This window comes from Gastrolobium bilobum, unplaced genomic scaffold, assembly GCF_033153095.1.
Source record: "Gastrolobium bilobum isolate Gb01-03AN ecotype WA unplaced genomic scaffold, APGP_CSIRO_Gbil_v1 utg14484, whole genome shotgun sequence".
In the NCBI taxonomy this organism is placed as follows: Eukaryota; Viridiplantae; Streptophyta; class Magnoliopsida; order Fabales; family Fabaceae; genus Gastrolobium; species Gastrolobium bilobum.
In genome coordinates this window covers 250,578-269,850 of record NW_026898077.1, presented here as the reverse complement: position 1 = coordinate 269,850, position 19,273 = coordinate 250,578, and the positions used below count along the sequence as shown (strand labels likewise).

The 19,273-nt window shown below is 35.0% G+C and overlaps 2 protein-coding genes across 2 annotated transcripts; both read left to right on the top strand.

The window, feature by feature from the left end:
* The first annotated feature begins 243 nt into the window (after positions 1 to 243).
* Positions 244 to 2,460, top strand: LOC133312713 (WAT1-related protein At5g07050-like). Its single transcript, XM_061513961.1, has 7 exons — positions 244 to 537; positions 654 to 716; positions 805 to 921; positions 1,023 to 1,275; positions 1,385 to 1,543; positions 1,653 to 1,804; positions 2,056 to 2,460. Exons 1-7 carry the CDS (start codon positions 335 to 337, stop codon positions 2,285 to 2,287), a joined length of 1,179 nt encoding a protein of 392 aa, XP_061369945.1. The 5' UTR covers positions 244 to 334; the 3' UTR covers positions 2,288 to 2,460.
* A 3,240-nt stretch (positions 2,461 to 5,700) lies between these two features.
* Positions 5,701 to 7,212, top strand: LOC133312697 (uncharacterized). The gene has a single exon (XM_061513937.1). The coding sequence runs from the start codon at positions 5,701 to 5,703 to the stop codon at positions 7,210 to 7,212; it is 1,512 nt and encodes a 503-aa protein (XP_061369921.1).
* Positions 7,213 to 19,273: the final 12,061 nt, after the last annotated feature.

Genomic DNA, 19,273 nt, shown 5'->3' with positions numbered 1-19,273 from the left:
GAATCCATACTGTTCTTGCATACACACACGCACACAACAAGAGAATATCCGAGAGCTTACGTATAGTGCAAAAGGGAGGTCACGTGTGAGCTTGATGGAGAAATTCTTACACGCTTGCTTAAAATTAAAAGGTCCTTTAATTTTTGTTATAATCTTAGTTCCGAGTTCGATTCATGTACAACACCTACCAAGTCTTATAAATACCATGAGGGGGTAACATTTTTCACTTAGGAGACACAAACAACAAGAAGTGTTCTTCCTCTGTACACAACTCTGTTCTTAGTTTTGAGTACCACTCTTTTACCTTATATACATCAAAAGAGACAAAAAAAAAATGGAAGGAGATGGGTGTTGTGTGAGTTTTTTTCAGAGGTGCAAGCCTTACATAGCTATGATTTCTCTGCAATTCGGGTACGCTGGTATGAACATAATCACAAAGGTCTCCCTCAGCCGTGGGATGAGCCACTATGTGCTTGTGGTTTATAGGCATGCCTTTGCTACAGCAGCTATTGCTCCCTTTGCTCTTGTTCTTGAAAGGTACCTATCACTCACTCACTCACAAAGAGAAAAGTGGAAGAAAAAACCATTGCCTTTCTCGGTTTTTGAATCATTTTCTGATCACAACTTCTCTTATTCTTTCTTATCATCGGCAGGAAAGTTAGACCCAAGATTACATTTCTTGTGTTCATGCAAATGTTCGTGTTGGGTCTTCTTGGGTTAGTACTTTCTTCTCACTTCAGAAACTGGTGTTCGTATGTTCTGAATTTTGCTGTTTTCTAATGTTTTTTTGTTCGGTTCTTTTAGGCCTGTGATTGATCAGAACTTATACTACATGGGGTTGAAATTTACTTCCCCATCCTATTCATGTGCTATAAGCAACATGCTCCCTGCTATGACATTCGTGATGGCAGTTTTTTGCAGGTATATCTTTACATAACACAATCAACTAGTCTCATTTTTTTTTTTTTGCTTTCTATTGCTTTGAGCTAACATGGTGTTACTCTCAACTTGGTATAAATTAGGATGGAGAAGGTGGATATAAGAAAAGTAAGATGCCAAGCAAAGGTGATTGGAACAATAGTTACAGTTGCTGGGGCCATGTTAATGACATTGTACAAGGGGCAAGTCATCAATTTCTTGGGGTCTCAGTACATGCATCATCCAAGAAACTATGTACCTGAAAACACCACCGATTCCGCTGAAACGGATTGGGTTAAGGGTTCTATTCTTCTCATAATTGCTACCCTTGCTTGGGCTTCTTTCTTCATCCTTCAGGTAAGGAACTATTTAAGTGGAGAATACTTAAAACTTTTCATTCTTATTCATGAGAGTGATTTATATACATTATTTGAATATTGAAAAGTCTTTGTTGTGATTAAAACAGGCAGTGACATTAAGAAGATACTCTGCTCAGCTCTCTCTCACAACAATAGTGTGTTTCTTAGGCACACTTCAGTCAATTGCAGTTACCTTTGTCATGGAACACAGGCCTTCTGCTTGGACCATTGGTTGGGATATGAACCTGCTTGCTGCAGCTTATGCTGTAAGTCTCTCTCTCTCTCTCTCTCTCTCTCTCTCTCTCTCTCTCTCTCTCTCTCTATTTGTTTATCACTCATATGAGAGTCTAAATGAACGAAAACTTTTGTGTACAGGGTATAGTTTCATCGGGTATTGCTTACTATGTTCAAGGGATTGTAATGCAAAAAAGAGGGCCAGTTTTTGTCACTGCTTTTAGCCCTTTGATGATGATCGTTGTAGCAATCATGGGCTCTTTCATCCTTGCAGAAAAAATATACCTTGGAGGGTAAGTCCTTACTCACATCAAATCACTTTTTCTAATTAACACTTCAAGTTTTAGGCAGTAAAAAACTTTGCTTTCATGCGGTTTCGTCTCACAGCTTATGGTTTAACAGAGTTACTTTACTTTCCATCATTTTCTTATCATAAACCAAAAGTTATGCATTTACATGAAACATCGCAATCATAAAAAGTACAAAATAGTGAACGGTTTCAGTGCAAATATTGATGTAGAATTTTATTTATTTGTGATAACAGAGTCATTGGAGCTATTCTTATCGTAATGGGACTTTACTCGGTTCTATGGGGCAAATACAAGGAGCACAAAGAGAAAATAGCAGAGGCAACCACTGAGGCAATCAAGTGCTGTACAGAAAATGTAATAATAATCCAAACTGTGATTGAAGATGCTGAAACTAACGACGTTGAGATGCAAAAGGGTGAAGCTTCCAAAGAGTTAAGGGTAGCCATTAATGTAGAAAAAGCTTAAACCAGTAGAGAATAGATAGGGCTGAAATAACAGATTGGGCTGCAATGAAAAAGGGTTACGGAGAGAAGAGAAATTGAGAGAGGGGTTTTGTGTACCTCGATCCTCATCCTCACTATCTTTCTTGGAAATATTAAGCTAAATCTTTTTTCGTTGTTTCATTAGGACAATTAGTGTGGGCCTAGTTGTCCTTGATGTAACTTAAATTTTGCTTACTTTGGTGAAAGAAAAATTGAAATTGCAGATTTCTCTCTCTCTCTCTCTCTCTAGGTGAATAATTCCCAGAATGTTGTGATGTCATTGATTAAATTGCTGACATCTGATTGCAGGTATGAAGGGTCTAATCCTGTATGAATTTTTTCTTTTCTAATTTCAGCATCAGATGCTATTTCTTTGTCCACTTAATTGATTTAATTGGTACTTCAGCTTCTTTAATAAGAGTATAAAATTCTTATGTTCATATTATATCAAAATCAAGCTCTTTTGTGTATTTATTTTTTGCTTTAATGTTTTTACAGTGTATCTATGTTCGTTTCTAAAATGATGTCGTTTCGGGTTAAAAAATTAAAAAATTATAATTAAAAAAACTATTATAACCTTGAAATAAATTATAATTACAAAAATACTTTAATTTCCAGATCAAAATAATATCGTTTTTGGCTCAATATAAATAAATTATCTACATAAATGATAGAAAAAACGAACTTTTTTTTTCTATATTACAATGCTCTCTTCTAATTAAGTTTACGTGATTTTGAGGCTGGGGTTTTATGTTGTAATGATGGGTTTTATAAGAGTTATGTTGTAGGAAAAGTGATTGTGTAATGTTATAGAGATTCGTTTTGCGTGCCTTAATTTTTTATTTATTTTTTTGTTTTAAAAAGTGTGGGCCCCACAAAATGTTGTGAGGGTAGGAAAGTTTGTTGTGTTATGTTAAAAGATAAAACGAAAACCCTGTAATGATTACTAGTCAACCATTTACTTTAAAATTAAAAATTTACTGTTATGAAATTGGCGTAGACTTGTTCACAGAGACAATCAGCTAAACCCAATGGGTGCACAGGTTACTTGGCGCTGAGTTAGTGGGGTTGGACATGTATTCGATTCCCGCTGAATGCATTCTTGAGGAGGGGCTGAACCTTTAGCCATCACTGATCCCCGCACTCCGGATTAGTCCCATAGCCGGCTCAAAGAATCGAAGCTTGTGGGGATACCGGAGGGAGCCAACTCGCCACAAAGAGATAATTAAGATTGGGTAACTCTAAAAAAAAAAAAGAAAAAAAAGAAAAAAAAGAGACAATCAGCTAAGAATGTGCTTGAGATGGAAATGTTCTAATTTTAATGGGGTTGGCTGTAGTCAATGGATGATTTATTTTCGACTTAGCAGAGGTGGGATCAAGGCTCATGTATTACAACTATAATTCGAACTGATGATTCATCAAAGCTCAAAGTTTTGATTCTGATGAAATAGTTAAGATTAGTGAAAAGATTATCCCTGAATTTTAGTGCAAAATATGCCAAACTTCTTTTTAAGGGCAGATTATATCCTATCTATGAATGAGCATCCAACATATCCTTTACTCACTGAATATCTAGGGAGGAATAATTACATCACAGACTCTTTAAGTGATGCAACCATGGGATTTAGCAGGAGCATAGCCACTTAGAGAAGTAGATTTGCAATTCCACAAAATGCTTGTACAAAATATTCTGATTCTTAAAATTCATTTCCAAAAAATCATGTGTCAATAAAGTGTCCAATTTTGTGGATAAAATGTATATATCTTTGTTAAATACAAGACTACCAGCCAATACCACCTTCTGATCTAACTTCGATTCAAACATAATTCACAAAATTCTTCTCAATTTCAATGTTTAGACCTCTATTATTTTTAAGGCTTCAAGCAATGGCTTCTTACAAAGCAGAAGAAAAATGACAATTTGCTAACTACATATTTGGGGTGACCAAACTAGTTACATTGATGTTAACACCTAGTTGGGTTAATTAACTGTTTTGGAACTTTAACTAAGAAATGGATGCTAGTGGGTGAATCGGCAGCATTATTTTATTGGTATTAGAAGTACAACAATTCTGCTCTAATCTAAAAGAATAAGAGTATGACAGAGTCTCCTCCCTGAAAAGTAATTTTGGTAAATGACTTTGTATTATGCAGCTATATGCATGAACCCACTAGAAAAAAATTCTAATTAAAAATTTGAGAATAAGAGGAAAAATATATGAAATTTTAAGCAAAGACAAAAGGTAAATGCAGTGTAGGAAAAGAAGCAAAAGTAAAGAAAAAAACTTCAATTAGTGAGAGTTTTTAAATAAATATAATGTAATTTCAAAGCTTCAAATTAGTCCTTCAACTTCCTGGAAAACTTCAAATTAGCAAATCCACTTGGCTTCAAATTAATCCAATTTCTTAATATTCTAATCCTTTACCCCTTCTAAGAAACCTAATATCTTAGCATCTTTTAGGTGGGTTTAAACATTATAAACAGAAAATTATCGAAATTTCATATTTTAATATGTCTAATCACAGAATCATACAAAGATATGGTAGAATTATCAGGTCTAATTCATATACTAATATTTATTATTGTCATATGTAAACTCTAAATCAATTCACAAGAGGGAAACTCAATGTAACATTACATAGAATAATTCACTCAATATTGGAAAAAAAATTGAAAAGATAAATTAAGTCACGTCAAGATCCAATTGAGTTCCATCCAACCCTAACACAAGAAATTAAAAAGGCATAGCAATCTCAAAAACAGGAAGAATAAAAAAAGGTTCCCAAGCTCCATCTTCAAAAGGTGTATGATGAATCTTCATGTATCTCCAACCTTATCTTGCCTCCACAAGATCTATAGGGAGTAATTTCGCAACTCAGATCCCTTTAACCCTAAATGATAGCCTCTTATTTATAGGAAAATATTGTATCCTTTGGTCCTTTAGCGAATGGGCCTTGCTTTATTGAACCGGGTGCTCAAGCGTGCATTCTGCATGCCTAAGTGTGCAAAATAGGCACTTTTACATTTTTATCACCTAGGGGTGCAATTTGCATGCCTAGGCATTCATGTGGCCGAATCTGTCAGATTTTGGTTAGGGGTTGTTAGGATAAGATCACCTTTGATCTTATTCTTCAACTAATGAAGACCAAGTCTTTAGGAAGAGTTTGTTAATATCTTGTATCTGTATAGTTTGGTTAAGATAGTTTGTTTGTTCTCCATATAGTATTGTTACGATAGTATTAGTATTGTTACGATAGTTTGTTATCGTTTGTTTCAGTTTGTTGTCATTTGTATATATAATTGGCTATCTGCCACAAAGCAATACAACACTTATCATTCAATCATTTCATACTTTTCTATATGGTATCAGAGTAACAGTAACGATCCAATTTCCCATGGCTGATTCAGATTCTTCCGCTGCCAATGACAATACCAAGGCAAAACTCACATCAGAAGCAGCCATCGAACCTACCCTTAAACCTTCTGATCCTCGTTCCCCATTTTTCATGCCCACATCTGATAGCCCTGGCTTATTCCTTACAAATGTGGTGTTGAAAGGAGAATCTAACTATGATGTCTGGGCCAAAGCATTTAAAAATGCTCTCCTTTCCAAAAATAAGGTTGGCTTCATCGACGGTTCTATCACCAAACCTGCCAATGATGCATTTGATGAAACCCACGCTTGGACTCTTTGCAATTCCATGATCAACAGTTGGATACACAACACTATTGATCCTCTACTCAAGCCATATATTCATTATTTCCCCACAGCCAAGGCCCTTTGGGATGATCTACGGGAACGCTACTCCATTCAAAATGCTCCCAAAATTTATCAACTGAAAGCAAACCTTTTCCAGTTGCGACAACAGGGCATTTCGGTCAGTCAATATTATACCAAACTACGGGGAGCTTGGGATGAACTTGATGATGCACGCGCACTACCTGATTGCCCTTATGGTGCTCATTGTCCTGTTACTCAACATATCACAAAAGAAATGGCTGATGATCGGGTCTATCAATTCCTCCTAGGCCTGGACAACGCTATGTTTGGCACAATCCGCACACAACTGCTGAACCAACCAAATCTACCATCTCTGAACAAAGCGTATTCCACGTTAGTTCAAGAAGAGACTCAATTCCATATGGCTCAGACTCATGAAACCCGAACTTATGTGCTCAGCTATGCTATAAGAGATATTCAAAAACTCCCTTCCTCCAATGCTGATCCTGTTCGATGCAGCCACTGTGGTAAGCTATACCATGATGTCTCTAAATGTTACCAACTTCATGGCAAACCACCCTATGGTCGGGGTAGAGGACGTGGCAAACCCTATGACAAAAGGAACTACACAATTAGTTCTCCTGCACCACAAACCGCAGCTGCCATACCTACGTTTTCCAACCCGAATTTCGTTCTAAATCTGACTCCTGAGATTCTTCAGCAGATTGCCAACATGGTTGTCTCTCCCTCTACACCCTCTGCTAATACTACAACACTTTCTGGTAAGCACATTCCAAATTACACCTGGTTAGTGGATAGTGGTGCTTCTCAACACATGACTGGGAATCTTCAATTAATCTCGAATGTTGAATCCATTCCACCTACTTCCATAGGCTTACCAGATGGTGATCAACTCGTATCAGTTCAACGAGGAATTTTTCAGTTGACATCCAATATTATTCTTCAGGATGTGTTATATGTTCCACAATTAAAATGCAATCTTATCTCAGTTGCTCAATTACTTGCTGATACAAATTGCATTATTTCTTTTACTCACACTGGATGTGAATTGCAGGACCCCACAACGAGGATCAAGATTGGACTGGGTAGATTGCAGGCTGGTGTTTATGTGCATGACTCCTTAAATAAAAGATCCTCCCTTACTGCATGTACTGCTCAAAAATAACAGACTGCAGATATTTGGCATCGTCGCTTGGGTCATCCGTCGTTTCAGTCCTTGCATTTTCTCCCTTTTGTTACAATGAATAAACATAAGGAAATTTCTTCTTCAGTATGCGATATTTGCCTTAGAGCACAACAAACTCGCACTGTATTTCCTGTTAGCATTAATAAAACTACTTCATGTTTTGATCTTATTCATTGTGACATATGGGGTCCATATCAAACTGCTTCTTTAACTGGTGCAAGATATTTTTTAACTATTGTGGATGATTTTAGCCGAAATGTCTGGGTTTATTTAATGAAGACTAAAACTGAAACGTTCCAATACTTATCTCAGTTTCTCTTGATGGTTCGTACTCAGTTCAATGCCAATGTCAAAATAATACGATCCGACAATGGTTCAGAGTTCTGTGCTACTAATCTTCGTAAGGTTTACTCAGACATGGGGATTATACACCAAACATCATGTGTGGACACACCACAACAAAATGGACGAGTCGAACGGAAACACAGACACATTTTGAATGTAGCACAGGCACTACGCTTTCAAGCTCATCTTCCCATTGAATTTTGGGGAGAATGTGTTCTCACTGCTGTTCATCTAATCAACAGGACCCCGACACCTCTTCTTCAAGGACAGACTCCATTTGAACGCCTTTTTAATCGTACACCAAACTACGATCACATTCGTGTCTTCGGATGCCTTTGTTATGCTCATCCACGTCCCAAATCGTCAGACAAGTTTGTTGCAAGGTCAGTCCGATGCCTGTTTCTGGGATACCCTTTTGGCAAGAAAGGATGGAGGCTTTATAACCTTGATACACAGACCATATTTGTCTCTAAAGATGTGGTATTTGAAGAAACCATCTTTCCCTATGAAACCCAAACAAAAACTCCTACCAACATTGAAGTTTCCCAACTGATGCAGTCTCATGTTGAAGCAGAACCAACACCGGCTGCACACGACACATCTTCTTCCACTCAATCAGTTGATTGCGAAATTGCACCACATCCTACAACTCCTGCAGATGTTGACCAACGCTCTTTACCTTTGGTTGCACACTATGAACAGTCTATACTACCAGGCACTGTTACATCAGATAATCTAGTCGACCAACATGAACAGTCTCAAATACCATCAACTACTGCATCAGAAACTTTGGGTCGTGGTCATCGTTCTCGCTATCCTCCCAAATATCTCAAGGATTATACATGCACCAATGTCATAGCACATAATCCAGCAGCCTCTTCTACCTCCTCCAGTCTATCCTCAGGTATTCCTTATCCCATTGCTAACTTTGTTTCTTGTTCTAAATTTTCTCCCGAACATCAACAGTTTCTTGCTGCCATTTCTTCTGGAGTCGAACCTAAATCATTCAAAGAAGCTGTCACAGATGAACGATGGCGTTTAGCAATGCGAAAGGAAATTGATGCACTTGAGCAAAACAAAACATGGGAGCTTACTTCTTTGCCACCTGGTAAACATGCAATCCCTTGTAAGTGGGTCTACCGCATCAAATACAATTCAGATGGTACTGTGGAGCGATTCAAAGCACGGCTAGTAATTGCTGGTAATAATCAAATACCTGGCGAAGATTACTTTGACACATATGCTCCTGTAGCAAAGATGGTTAGTGTGAGGACACTTCTGGCAGTAGCAGTTGCCAAGAAGTGGAAATTATACCAGTTAGATGTTACAAACGCCTTCTTACACGGAGATCTTAAAGAGGAAGTTTATATGCGAGTTCCTCAAGGCTTCCAGCATCACAAACCCCATCAAGTATGCCGCTTATATAAATCACTCTATGGATTGCGACAGTCCCCCAGAAATTGGTTTGCTAAGTTGCGGTCATCTCTTGAGTCCTACGGTTTTACTCAATCTAAGGTTGATTATACTCTATTTACCTTACACAAGAATGGTCACTTCATCGCTCTTCTCATCTATGTTGATGATATTATCTTGACTGGGGATGATGCAACCACATGCAATGCTGTCAAAACTTTCCTCCACTCATGCTTCCATATCAAAGATTTGGGGATTTTAAAATATTTTCTTGGAATAGAAATGGCTCACAGTTCTTCTGGTCTCTTTCTAAGCCAACGAAAATATGCTCTCGACATATTGGAAGATGCTGGCCTCCTTGCATGCAAACCTTGTGACTTTCCTCTTGAAACAAATCATAAACTTGCTATTACAGAAAGTCCCACTTTCTCGGATCCAGCACGGTACAGAAGGCTCATAGGACGTCTAGTTTATCTGACTATTACCAGACCCGAGTTAAGCTACTCCGTCCATGTTTTATCGCAATTCATGCAGAATCCCACCGAAGCTCAATATGAAGCTGTCTTACGTATTTTGCGATACATAAAAGCTAACCCCGGTCAAGGATTACTGCTTCAATCAGAAAATGACCTTCTTCTTCGAGCTTATTCTGATTCCGATTGGGCTAGCTGTCCACTTACCAGGCGATCAGTCACAGGCTATTTTATTATGTTAGGCACTTCCCCTATCTCTTGGAAAACAAAGAAACAGCCTACAGTGTCACGCTCCTCTGCAGAGGCTGAATATCGCGCAATGGCAGCAGCCACAGCTGAGTTATTATGGATCAAATCGTTCTTAAACTCTCTTGATGTTCCCCATTCACAGCCAATGCTTTTACATTGTGATAACCAATCTGCTATGCAAATAGCTGCTAATCCAGTGTTCCACGAACGCACCAAGCATATAGAAATCGATTGTCATTTTGTGCGAGATCATGTTTTACGAAATACAATCGCTACTTCTTATGTTCGTTCCGATCAGCAGATTGCAGACATTTTTACCAAAGCCCTTGGCATGAAGCAATTCGGTTTTCTTCGCAGCAAGTTGGGCATTTCTTCATTACATGCTCCAACTTGAGGGGGAGTGTTAGGATAAGATCACCTTTGATCTTATTCTTCAACTAATGAAGACCAAGTCTTTAGGAAGAGTTTGTTAATATCTTGTATCTGTATAGTTTGGTTAAGATAGTTTGTTTGTTCTCCATATAGTATTGTTACGATAGTATTAGTATTGTTACGATAGTTTGTTATCGTTTGTTTCAGTTTGTTGTCATTTGTATATATAATTGGCTATCTGCCACAAAGCAATACAACACTTATCATTCAATCCTTTCATACTTTTCTATAGGGGTGTCAATTTTTGTGAAAACGACACGAATTTGACATGACATAATTACGTTAATACGAATATGACATGAATTTTTATTTATGTCGAAACTTTCAACACGAACACGACACGTAAATTTTGAGAGTTGACACGACACGAATAATACATAAATTATGAGTAAAACGATAATTGATAAAAATATTAAAAAATAGTTGAATTTACATAAAAAAAATAGGGGTCAAATTCGTGTTGACACACGACTCACAAATTTTTTGCCGGTCATATTTTCCCAACACGAACACGACATAAAAAAAATTTAGTGTCAACTCGAACATGAACTTTTGTGTCATGTCGCGAGTCGACCCACGTGTCATAACTTATTTTGACACCCTTAGTTTTGGCGCTCTTTGAGCTTAGGCATGCAATCTGCACAATTAGGTGCCCTTATGATAGTCACGCACACTATTTTTGTGTTTCATGTATAAATTAAGTTGTACTTGTCTGATTTATGTGATTTTTATCTCGTTAAAAAAATAAAAAAAAATCTACAATTTCTGTGAAAAGCTCAAGATCCAAATTTATCATACATCATATGAAATTTTAGGCGGATGACAACATGAGAGATTTTATGATATTTGGGAGTATGACTTAGATAAAAAGGCATGCTTTGACCAATATGACAACTTCTCCTTAATGCTAGAGATGCTCACTTGCTACCCGTTGTTCTTGTCTTATCTAAGTGCGTCATTATTTCTATTAGCTCAATTTAGGTATAAAAAATAAGGGTTTTATAAGAGTTATGTTGTAGGAAAAGTGATTGTGTAATGTTATAGAGATTCGTTTTGCGTGCCTTAATTTTTTATTTATTTTTTGTTTTAAAAAGTGTGGGCCCCACAAAATGTTGTGAGTGTAGGAAAGTTTGTTGTGTTATGTTAAAGGATAAAACGAAAACCCAAAAAATAAAAGAATTACTCATATTTAGTATTCATTTTGAAAGAAGACAAGGTTCAATATTTTATTATAATAATTCTAAATTTTCATGCTTTTGAATCGATTTAAAAATTAATCAGCATATATCAATTCCTTGTAACATGATAAATTATGAATTTATCACCAGACCAACTCAAAATAAAGCTGTTTTTCTAAATGTACAACTCAAAATATAAATTTATTTTAATCTTTGTTACATGTATTACTGGCTTTCTAAATCAAGGGAGTAAATTTTTAAAGAAATTATTTGAACCCAACATCTATTAATTTTTTTTTTTTATAATTTCACGTAACAATATAGGAGGAACAATGATCAAAGTGCCACTATTTGACAAATTTTTTACCCAAATGACACGCGAAAAATACTTTTTACCAGACTGCCACGCGATGTAATTCCTACGATTGGTAACGGATTACGTTCGCCTATGATTTCGTGACACGTGGTCACATTGCGTACCAAATTCGCTACCACTAGTAGCGAACTTCGTTTAGTCAGTTTTTTTCTGCAAAATATACCACGTGTCACAAAATTATTGGTGAACGTAATTCGCTACACAATGACACATCATTTGATATATTTTATCTCTTACAAACACAGTTCAAATTTATAACAATGATACCATAAGAGAGTTTAAACCTAGAAGCCTCCGAGTTCATTCCGAATTAACATCAAACACAGTCTTCTTCCAACTAGATTAGTGATAAATAATGTGTGAGAGATTGGTGAGAATTCTATGCTCTTTTTTCTAGACATGAATTCTATGCTCTCTTTTTTAGACATGAATTCTATGTTCTTTAAGTTTCATTAAAAAATGCAAAACTTTTGATGTATTGCATTAAAATACATAAAAGTTTCTCTCCATGTTCTATTTCTCTTAATTTCTAACGTTATGTAACTTCATGACTACAACTGTAGCATCCAATTGCAGGTTTTCATGGGACTCCTAGATTCTTCTGGTGGACTTTATGCCTTGAAAGATGCTTTGATAAGAGGGTTTGAGGTGAGTTATACTATTATAGACACTGAAGAATGCATTATTACAAATATATATAGCTATGTGATTTTGTAGTTGTTGTCGTATGTATTCTTTAGATGAATTGACTAGTCCAGTTTGATTTTAATAGCAATGTCAAAACTATTTTAGTATTTTTTTCCTAGTTTAATTTTTCCAAAACATATGTGATTATTTGGAAAGGTAAGTATAAAGCATTTGCTTTGATGGATTATTGTTGGGCTTGTATTAATCCACATATCTCATTTTAATAAGGACTTGTTTTTGGGTCAGTCTATATCTAAAACATATAACAAGTGGTAAAATTTCTGATCCCAAGTTAACATGACAATTGACTGCACAACAGAAAAACATATAATTTCGTCCAAAGTGAAATACTTTGATTTCTTAAAATTGGCCGCACAAAATGTGTAAACAAAATTTATAGTGAAATTTCCTTTGATTTTAGATCATTAAATACAGAATTATATGACTTATTTTGATTCGGAAAAAACTCTGAGGCTTTTGAGTTTAAACACTCTTATAGTTTGTTGCAAATTGAAACTGTGTTTGTGACAGATAAAATATGTAAACGAGATGTCATTGCATAGATCTCGAAAAGTTATATGGAATAAAAAAAATCTGATTCGAACACTGGAGTCAAAATTTATGGTTTTTCGAAGTTTTACGGTTAAACTGTTAATTTTTTTGTGCCACATGTCAATACCAGATGAGTCATGCCTAGAAAAGGCATGAATTTCTCGTGGGTCAAACATATCTTGGGCGTGAATGAGTGCAATAAATCCGTAAATTGGTTCAAAATAGCTATATTTTCGTAATTATTTATTAAAACATCAATATTTTAATTTTTTTGCCCTCAATTCGATGTATTGTTTGGGCACGTATCAAACTTTCGAAAAAAAACTTGAGTCTCTCTTTCTCTCTCTCTCTCTCTAGGTGAATAATTCCCAGAATGTTGTGATGTCACTAAAATAATTGCTGACATTTGATTGCAGGTTAGAAGGGTCTAATCATGTCATGAAATATTTCTCTAATTTCAGCATCTTATGCTGCTTCTTTGTCCTTTTAGTTAATTGGTACTTCAGCTTTTCTAATAGAAAAACACTCCCCATTAAATCCTTATTTGTGAGGATGGGGCGAGAATAATCTTTATATGTAGCCTTATCCTTACATAATTGAAAAGACTTGTTTCCCGAATTTGAATCTGTAACATCTCAGTCACGTACGAACAATTTTACTACGGCTTGAATCTCGCCCTTTTTTCATCTTCTCGAATTAGAGTATAAAATTCTTATGCTAATATTATATTAAAATCAAGCTCTTTTGTGTATTAATTTTTGGGATAAGTTCATAAATCCAATGTGGTTTACTCTTTTATTACTTGTATCCCTATGCTTTTTTCTTATCAATTATCCTTTATGGTTTTTTCCATCTAAGTCCACATTTAACACCGATAATAATTGCATTAATTTGCCAATTTTACCCCTATTTTTGTTGGGCCGTGCAGGGGGACACTACAAGAAAATTGGTTTTTAGAGGTGGTTATATTTGCATTTTGAGGCGGTTCAAACCGGCTCTAAATGCTTGGTTCGGCGGTTCATAAACCGCCTCGTTTATCACCGTCGCGAGGCAAAATACGACAGTTTTGAAAAATCGCTGGAATAACTGCCTCTACATGACAATCTGAGGCGGTATTCTAACCGCCTCCAAATCATATTCTGAGGCGGTTATTTTAATCGCCGTCACTACCGCCTCCAAAAGATAATCTAAGGCGGTTATTTTAACCGCCTCCAATATCACCTTCAAAAGACAATCTGAGACGGTTATATTAACTGCCTCCAAATAACGTGTAACGCATTTAAATAGTTAAAATTATAAAAAATTTAAATTTTTAATATTAAAACTGTTATTTTTAAAAGTTAATATAATTTTTATTTTTAATATAATTTTCGACGTTAATATAAATTTTTTTTTTTAAAAAATTATTTTTAAAAGTTAATATAATTTTTATTAGTTGAATATTAACAACTTATTGAATTTTGTATGAGTGTGTTAGTGTGGTTATTATATAGAAGGGAATGGAGAAGGAGAAACAAGTGTCATCTAATGTGGGACTTCAAAGTGAAGGTTATAAAACCGCCTCTATTTACCATTCTGAGGCGCTTATATCTCAATTGCCTCTAAATGGTCAATGAGGACGGTTATTTTAACTGCGTCTAATATACATTTGGAGGTGGTTATGGTATAACTGCCTCTAAAGGTAGCAATTAGAGGTGGTTTTAATGTAACCGCCTCTGAATGGTAAATAGAGGCGTTATTTTAACCGCCTCTAATACACATTTGGAAGCGGTTTCATATAAACCGCCTTGAATCAATTAAACCGTCAGAAACACCGCCTCTATGTATCAATTGGAGGTGGTTTAAGTGAAACCGCCTCAGTTAAACAGCCTCCAAATACCAATTTTCTTGTAGTGGGAGCTCATGGAAGGGAGAGACCACCAACCATGGGCCAAGTGAGCAGCGACATTATGTGGGCATGGAACACCACACTCAAACTCAAAACCTTAAGGTATTAGGTACATGGGTCCTTCTACTTATATGGTGCTTACTTAGTCTATTCTCAACCAATATGAGACTTTTTCACTCAATCAGTCACACTTGAATTCCTCTGCATCTCTCCCTCAAGTATGAGTCCAAGACGCACATTCTTTCCCCTCAAGGAGAAGCTTCTTCGAGTATTCATGAAGTTCATCAATGCTTGGCTTCTCATCAAACATTAGCTCTTCCATCAAGGCTTGGCTACACTTATCAAGACCTTGACTTTTCATATCAAGACATACTCGGATCACCACAGGTCAATCCACCATTAGCTTTGATACCAATTATTGAGCTGTGCAAGGGGAGCTCATGGCTGGGAGAGACCGTCAACCATGGGCCAAGTGAGCAGCAACATTAAGTGGGGCATGAAACACCACAATCAAACCCAAAACCTTAAAGCATTAGGTACATGAGTCCTTTCACTTATATGGTGCTCACTTATCCATTCTTAACCAATGTGAGACTTTTTCACTCAACCATTCACACTTGGATTCTTCAACAATTTTACCTGCGTAAAAAGTTGCTAATTAATTTGATATAAAAATCTTAGTCACTAACAACAAACTGCCTTTGATGATTTATTTTTGTATCCTTCCTTTTTTGATACAGTTACTAGATAAGAAAGTTGTTGTGGATTATTAGGATACTCATCGTTACTTGTAAGCTAATCAGTGTTTGATGATTGTTATGTTGAGATTTAAATGGTTGACTATTTGGAATAGAAAGTATAATATATTAAATCGGAAGTATAATTTTCATTCTAATAACTAAAAAACTGTGAGTTATAAATTAAAAGAGTTAAACCTTTATAAAGGTGTTTATTCTATTATAATTTGATATTAGATGGGTTTACACACTTGACAAATATATGGAACTTGCTACAAAAATGGTTTTGACAACACAATAATTTTTAAAAACTTTAATTTGATTCCATTTTACCATACTTTCTTTTGTTAATTTTCTGCTTAATTTTTTTAAAACTTTTGATAAATTTCCTCTTTCGTTAAGTGATCAAGTAAATTTATATTCTATAAGCACATCTTAATTCATGCCATACATTGAATTGGATAGTTTTTTAGGCAAACGTCAAAGATAAAATAACCGGAAAAATTTTTAAAAAGGAATTTTTTGGTATATACGTTAACAAAAGAAAAAAATTTGTTGCTGGTGACCAAAATTCTTATATCAGATTAATTGGCAGTTTTTTATGCAAGTGAAATAAGGGTACAATGGTTTACCAAAAATAATAATAATAAGGGTATAATGAGCGAGTTAATTCAATTACTAATAGGGTTAAAGATGGACTTGGATTAAAACAATCATAAGGGTTAAATAATTAAAAAAAAGAGAGAGGTTAAATGATAAAAGAGTAAATCACGTGGGGATTATGAACTTTTCCCTTTATTTTTATATTACAATGCCCATTTCTAGTTAAGCTTAGATTTTCTAGCTGGGATTTTGTACTGTAAAGATTACTAGTCAACCATTTACTTTAAAATTTAAGTGTATAAAAAAAATTACTGTTATTAAATTTATATAGACTTGTTCTAAGAAACAATCAAATAAGAAAGTGCTTGGGATAAGTGGCGGAGCCAGGAATTTTAATGAGAGGGGGCAAAAATAAAAAATACTATATCATAAATAAAAGTATTTGAAATACAATGCAAACCTAATATACAAAAATTAAAAGAAATCTATTACAGAAATTAAGATTACTTCACTTGACTCTTACTCTACGTGTTTTCATATTGTTAAACTCATCTATAATTGAATCCGTACTAAAACTCAAAATAATTTCTTTTTCAATGTAAGAAATCAAAGAATCATCAAGAAACTGGTCTTCCATTCTATTTCGGAGCCTGGTCTTGATTATCTTCATAGCTGAGAAAGATCTTTCAGTAGTTGTTATAGAAACTGGAAGAGTGAGTACAAGTCTAATCACTCTATCAATAAGAGGGTAAGTTAAAGCGTCATTTCAACCCAAAACCTTGAGGTGTTAGGTGATGACCTTTTTAATCCTTTTTAATATTTTTATATTATTTTCTAACACACCCCCTCACGCAAGAGCCCTTTGGGCTTGAAGCGTGGATATGACACAAGCCCATTGTTGGTATGCTTTGTGCTGCATAAGCCCATTTTTTTGGTCTGCCTTGTGCTTTTCTTAATTCCACTTGAAAGTGGAGGCGGTGAGGATCGAACTCGCAACCTCGTGATCACTAAAGCTCTGATACCAAGTTAAAGCGTCATTTCAACCCAAAATCTTAAGGTGTTAGGTGATGCCCTTTTTAATACTTTTATATTATTCTCTAACAGGGTAAATTGTGAACTTTCCGGTTCTTGCTAGCCATTGACATAATTCAGATGTAGTTGATAAATTAATCATATCTAGATGATTAGGAATGTCAAGCTCAAAATGTTGTAACTCCATCTTCAAATGCAATTTTTTCTGTTCTGCGAAATCTCTAGAATAAAATTTATCAACAAGTTTGCAAATATCATCACTATTAAATGACTTTTACCTGTTTCTTGGATCTAAAGACATGCTCAGAGCAAGTAATTTAACAATATTATCATTGAACCTGCTATTTAATTCTTGCAATTGATAATCAATTGTAGCACAAAAAATATTTATCCTATAAAACTTTTCAGTAGAAAAATCACCTTGTTCATTTCGAGCACGACCTCTCCTTCCAATATATTTTGCACTCATATATGGAATGCCAATGTCATATTTTATGCAAAATTCTTGAACATGAACCAAAAAAGCATCCCAACCTGTCTCTCTTAATTTCTAAAGTAACTCTTTTGTAGTTGAAACTAGATGTAAAGCATTTGAAATATCTTGAGACTCTCGTTGCAAAGCTTGACAAAGGACTTCAGTAATACCCATAATTTTCGTTATAAGGTGCAATACGATGACAAAATCAAAAGATGTGTATGCATTATCTGCATCTTCACACGATATGATGTTGTCTTGTCTTTACTTGGGATGGGAATATTCTAATTGTAATGGGGTTGACTGTAGTCAGTGCATGATTTATTTTCGACTTAGCATAGGTGGGATTAAGGCTCATGTCTTACAACTATAATGTGAACCGATGATTCATCAATGCTGAAAGTTTAGATTCTGATGAATTAGTTAAAAGTAGAGAAAAGATTATCTCCTGAATTTCAGGGTAAAATATGTCAACCTTCTTTTCATGGACAGATTCTCTCCTATATGTGAATGTCTAGGGAAGAATATCTAGGGATGAATAATTACATCACTGATTCTATGTGATGCAACCGTGGGATTAAGCAAGAGCCTAGCCACTTATAGAAGCAGATTTGCAATTTCTCAAAATGCTTTTACAAAAAATTCTGATTCTTAAAATTCTTTTGCAAAAAGCATGCACTCTTTGATTGTGTTTTGATTTTTTTATTTTTAACATTGTTTTATAGAATAGTTATGGAAATAAGTATGTTTTTTGTTTTAAAAGTTAAAAACAAAAACAGAAAACAAAAACAATCCTCACATGTTCTCTAATTTGATTCTAAAAAAAAAAAGTTACGGTTTTTTTAAAAAGTTTACAGATTGTAAAAACAAACAAACAGTTACAGATTCTCTCCTATCTGTGAATGTCTAGGGAGGAATATCTAGGGATGAATAATTACATCACTGATTCTCTGTGATGCAACCATGGGATTAAGCAAGAGCTTAGCCACTAATAGAAGCAGATTTGCAATTCCTCAAAATGCTTTTACAAAAAATTCTGATTCTTAAAATTCTTTTACAAAAAGCATATCTCTTGTTCTGTCACCATCATGTGTCAATTAAAGTGTCCAAATTAATGGATAAAATGTGCATATCTTTTGTTAGATACAATACTACCCGCCAACACCACCTTTTGCTAACTTCGATTCACATGACAGATTAGCAGTATATTTCTTCTTTGGTACAGCAGATGAACTCAAACATCAACCTTGCAAGTTCAAACATAATTAACAAAATTCTTCTGAATTTCAATGTTTAGACCTCTTTTATTTTTAAAGCTTCAAACAAAGACTTCTTACGAAGCAGAAGAAAAATGACAATTTGCTATGTACATGTTTGGGGTGATCACCAAATTAGTTATATTGATGTCAACAACTAGTTGGGTTAATTAACTTTTTTTAACTTTAACTAAGAAATGGACACTAGCGGATGAATAGGCAGCATTATTTTATTGGTATTAGATACACAACAATTCTGCTATAATCTAAAAGATTGAGAGTGCAACAGAGTTCTCCCTGAAAAGTAATTTTAATGTATATGACTTTGTATTATGCAGCTATAT

Bases quoted from the DNA above. Each gene is read 5' to 3' on its own strand.
- LOC133312713 (XM_061513961.1), top strand. From the start codon at position 335: ATGGAAGGAGATGGGTGTTGTGTGAGTTTTTTTCAGAGGTGCAAGCCT. The intron at 538-653 runs GTACCTATCACT...TATCATCGGCAG, and splicing joins TTTGCTCTTGTTCTTGAAAG to GAAAGTTAGACCCAAGATTA. The intron at 1,544-1,652 runs GTAAGTCTCTCT...TTTTGTGTACAG, and splicing joins TGCTTGCTGCAGCTTATGCT to GGTATAGTTTCATCGGGTAT.
- LOC133312697 (XM_061513937.1), top strand. From the start codon at position 5,701: ATGGCTGATTCAGATTCTTCCGCTGCCAATGACAATACCAAGGCAAAA.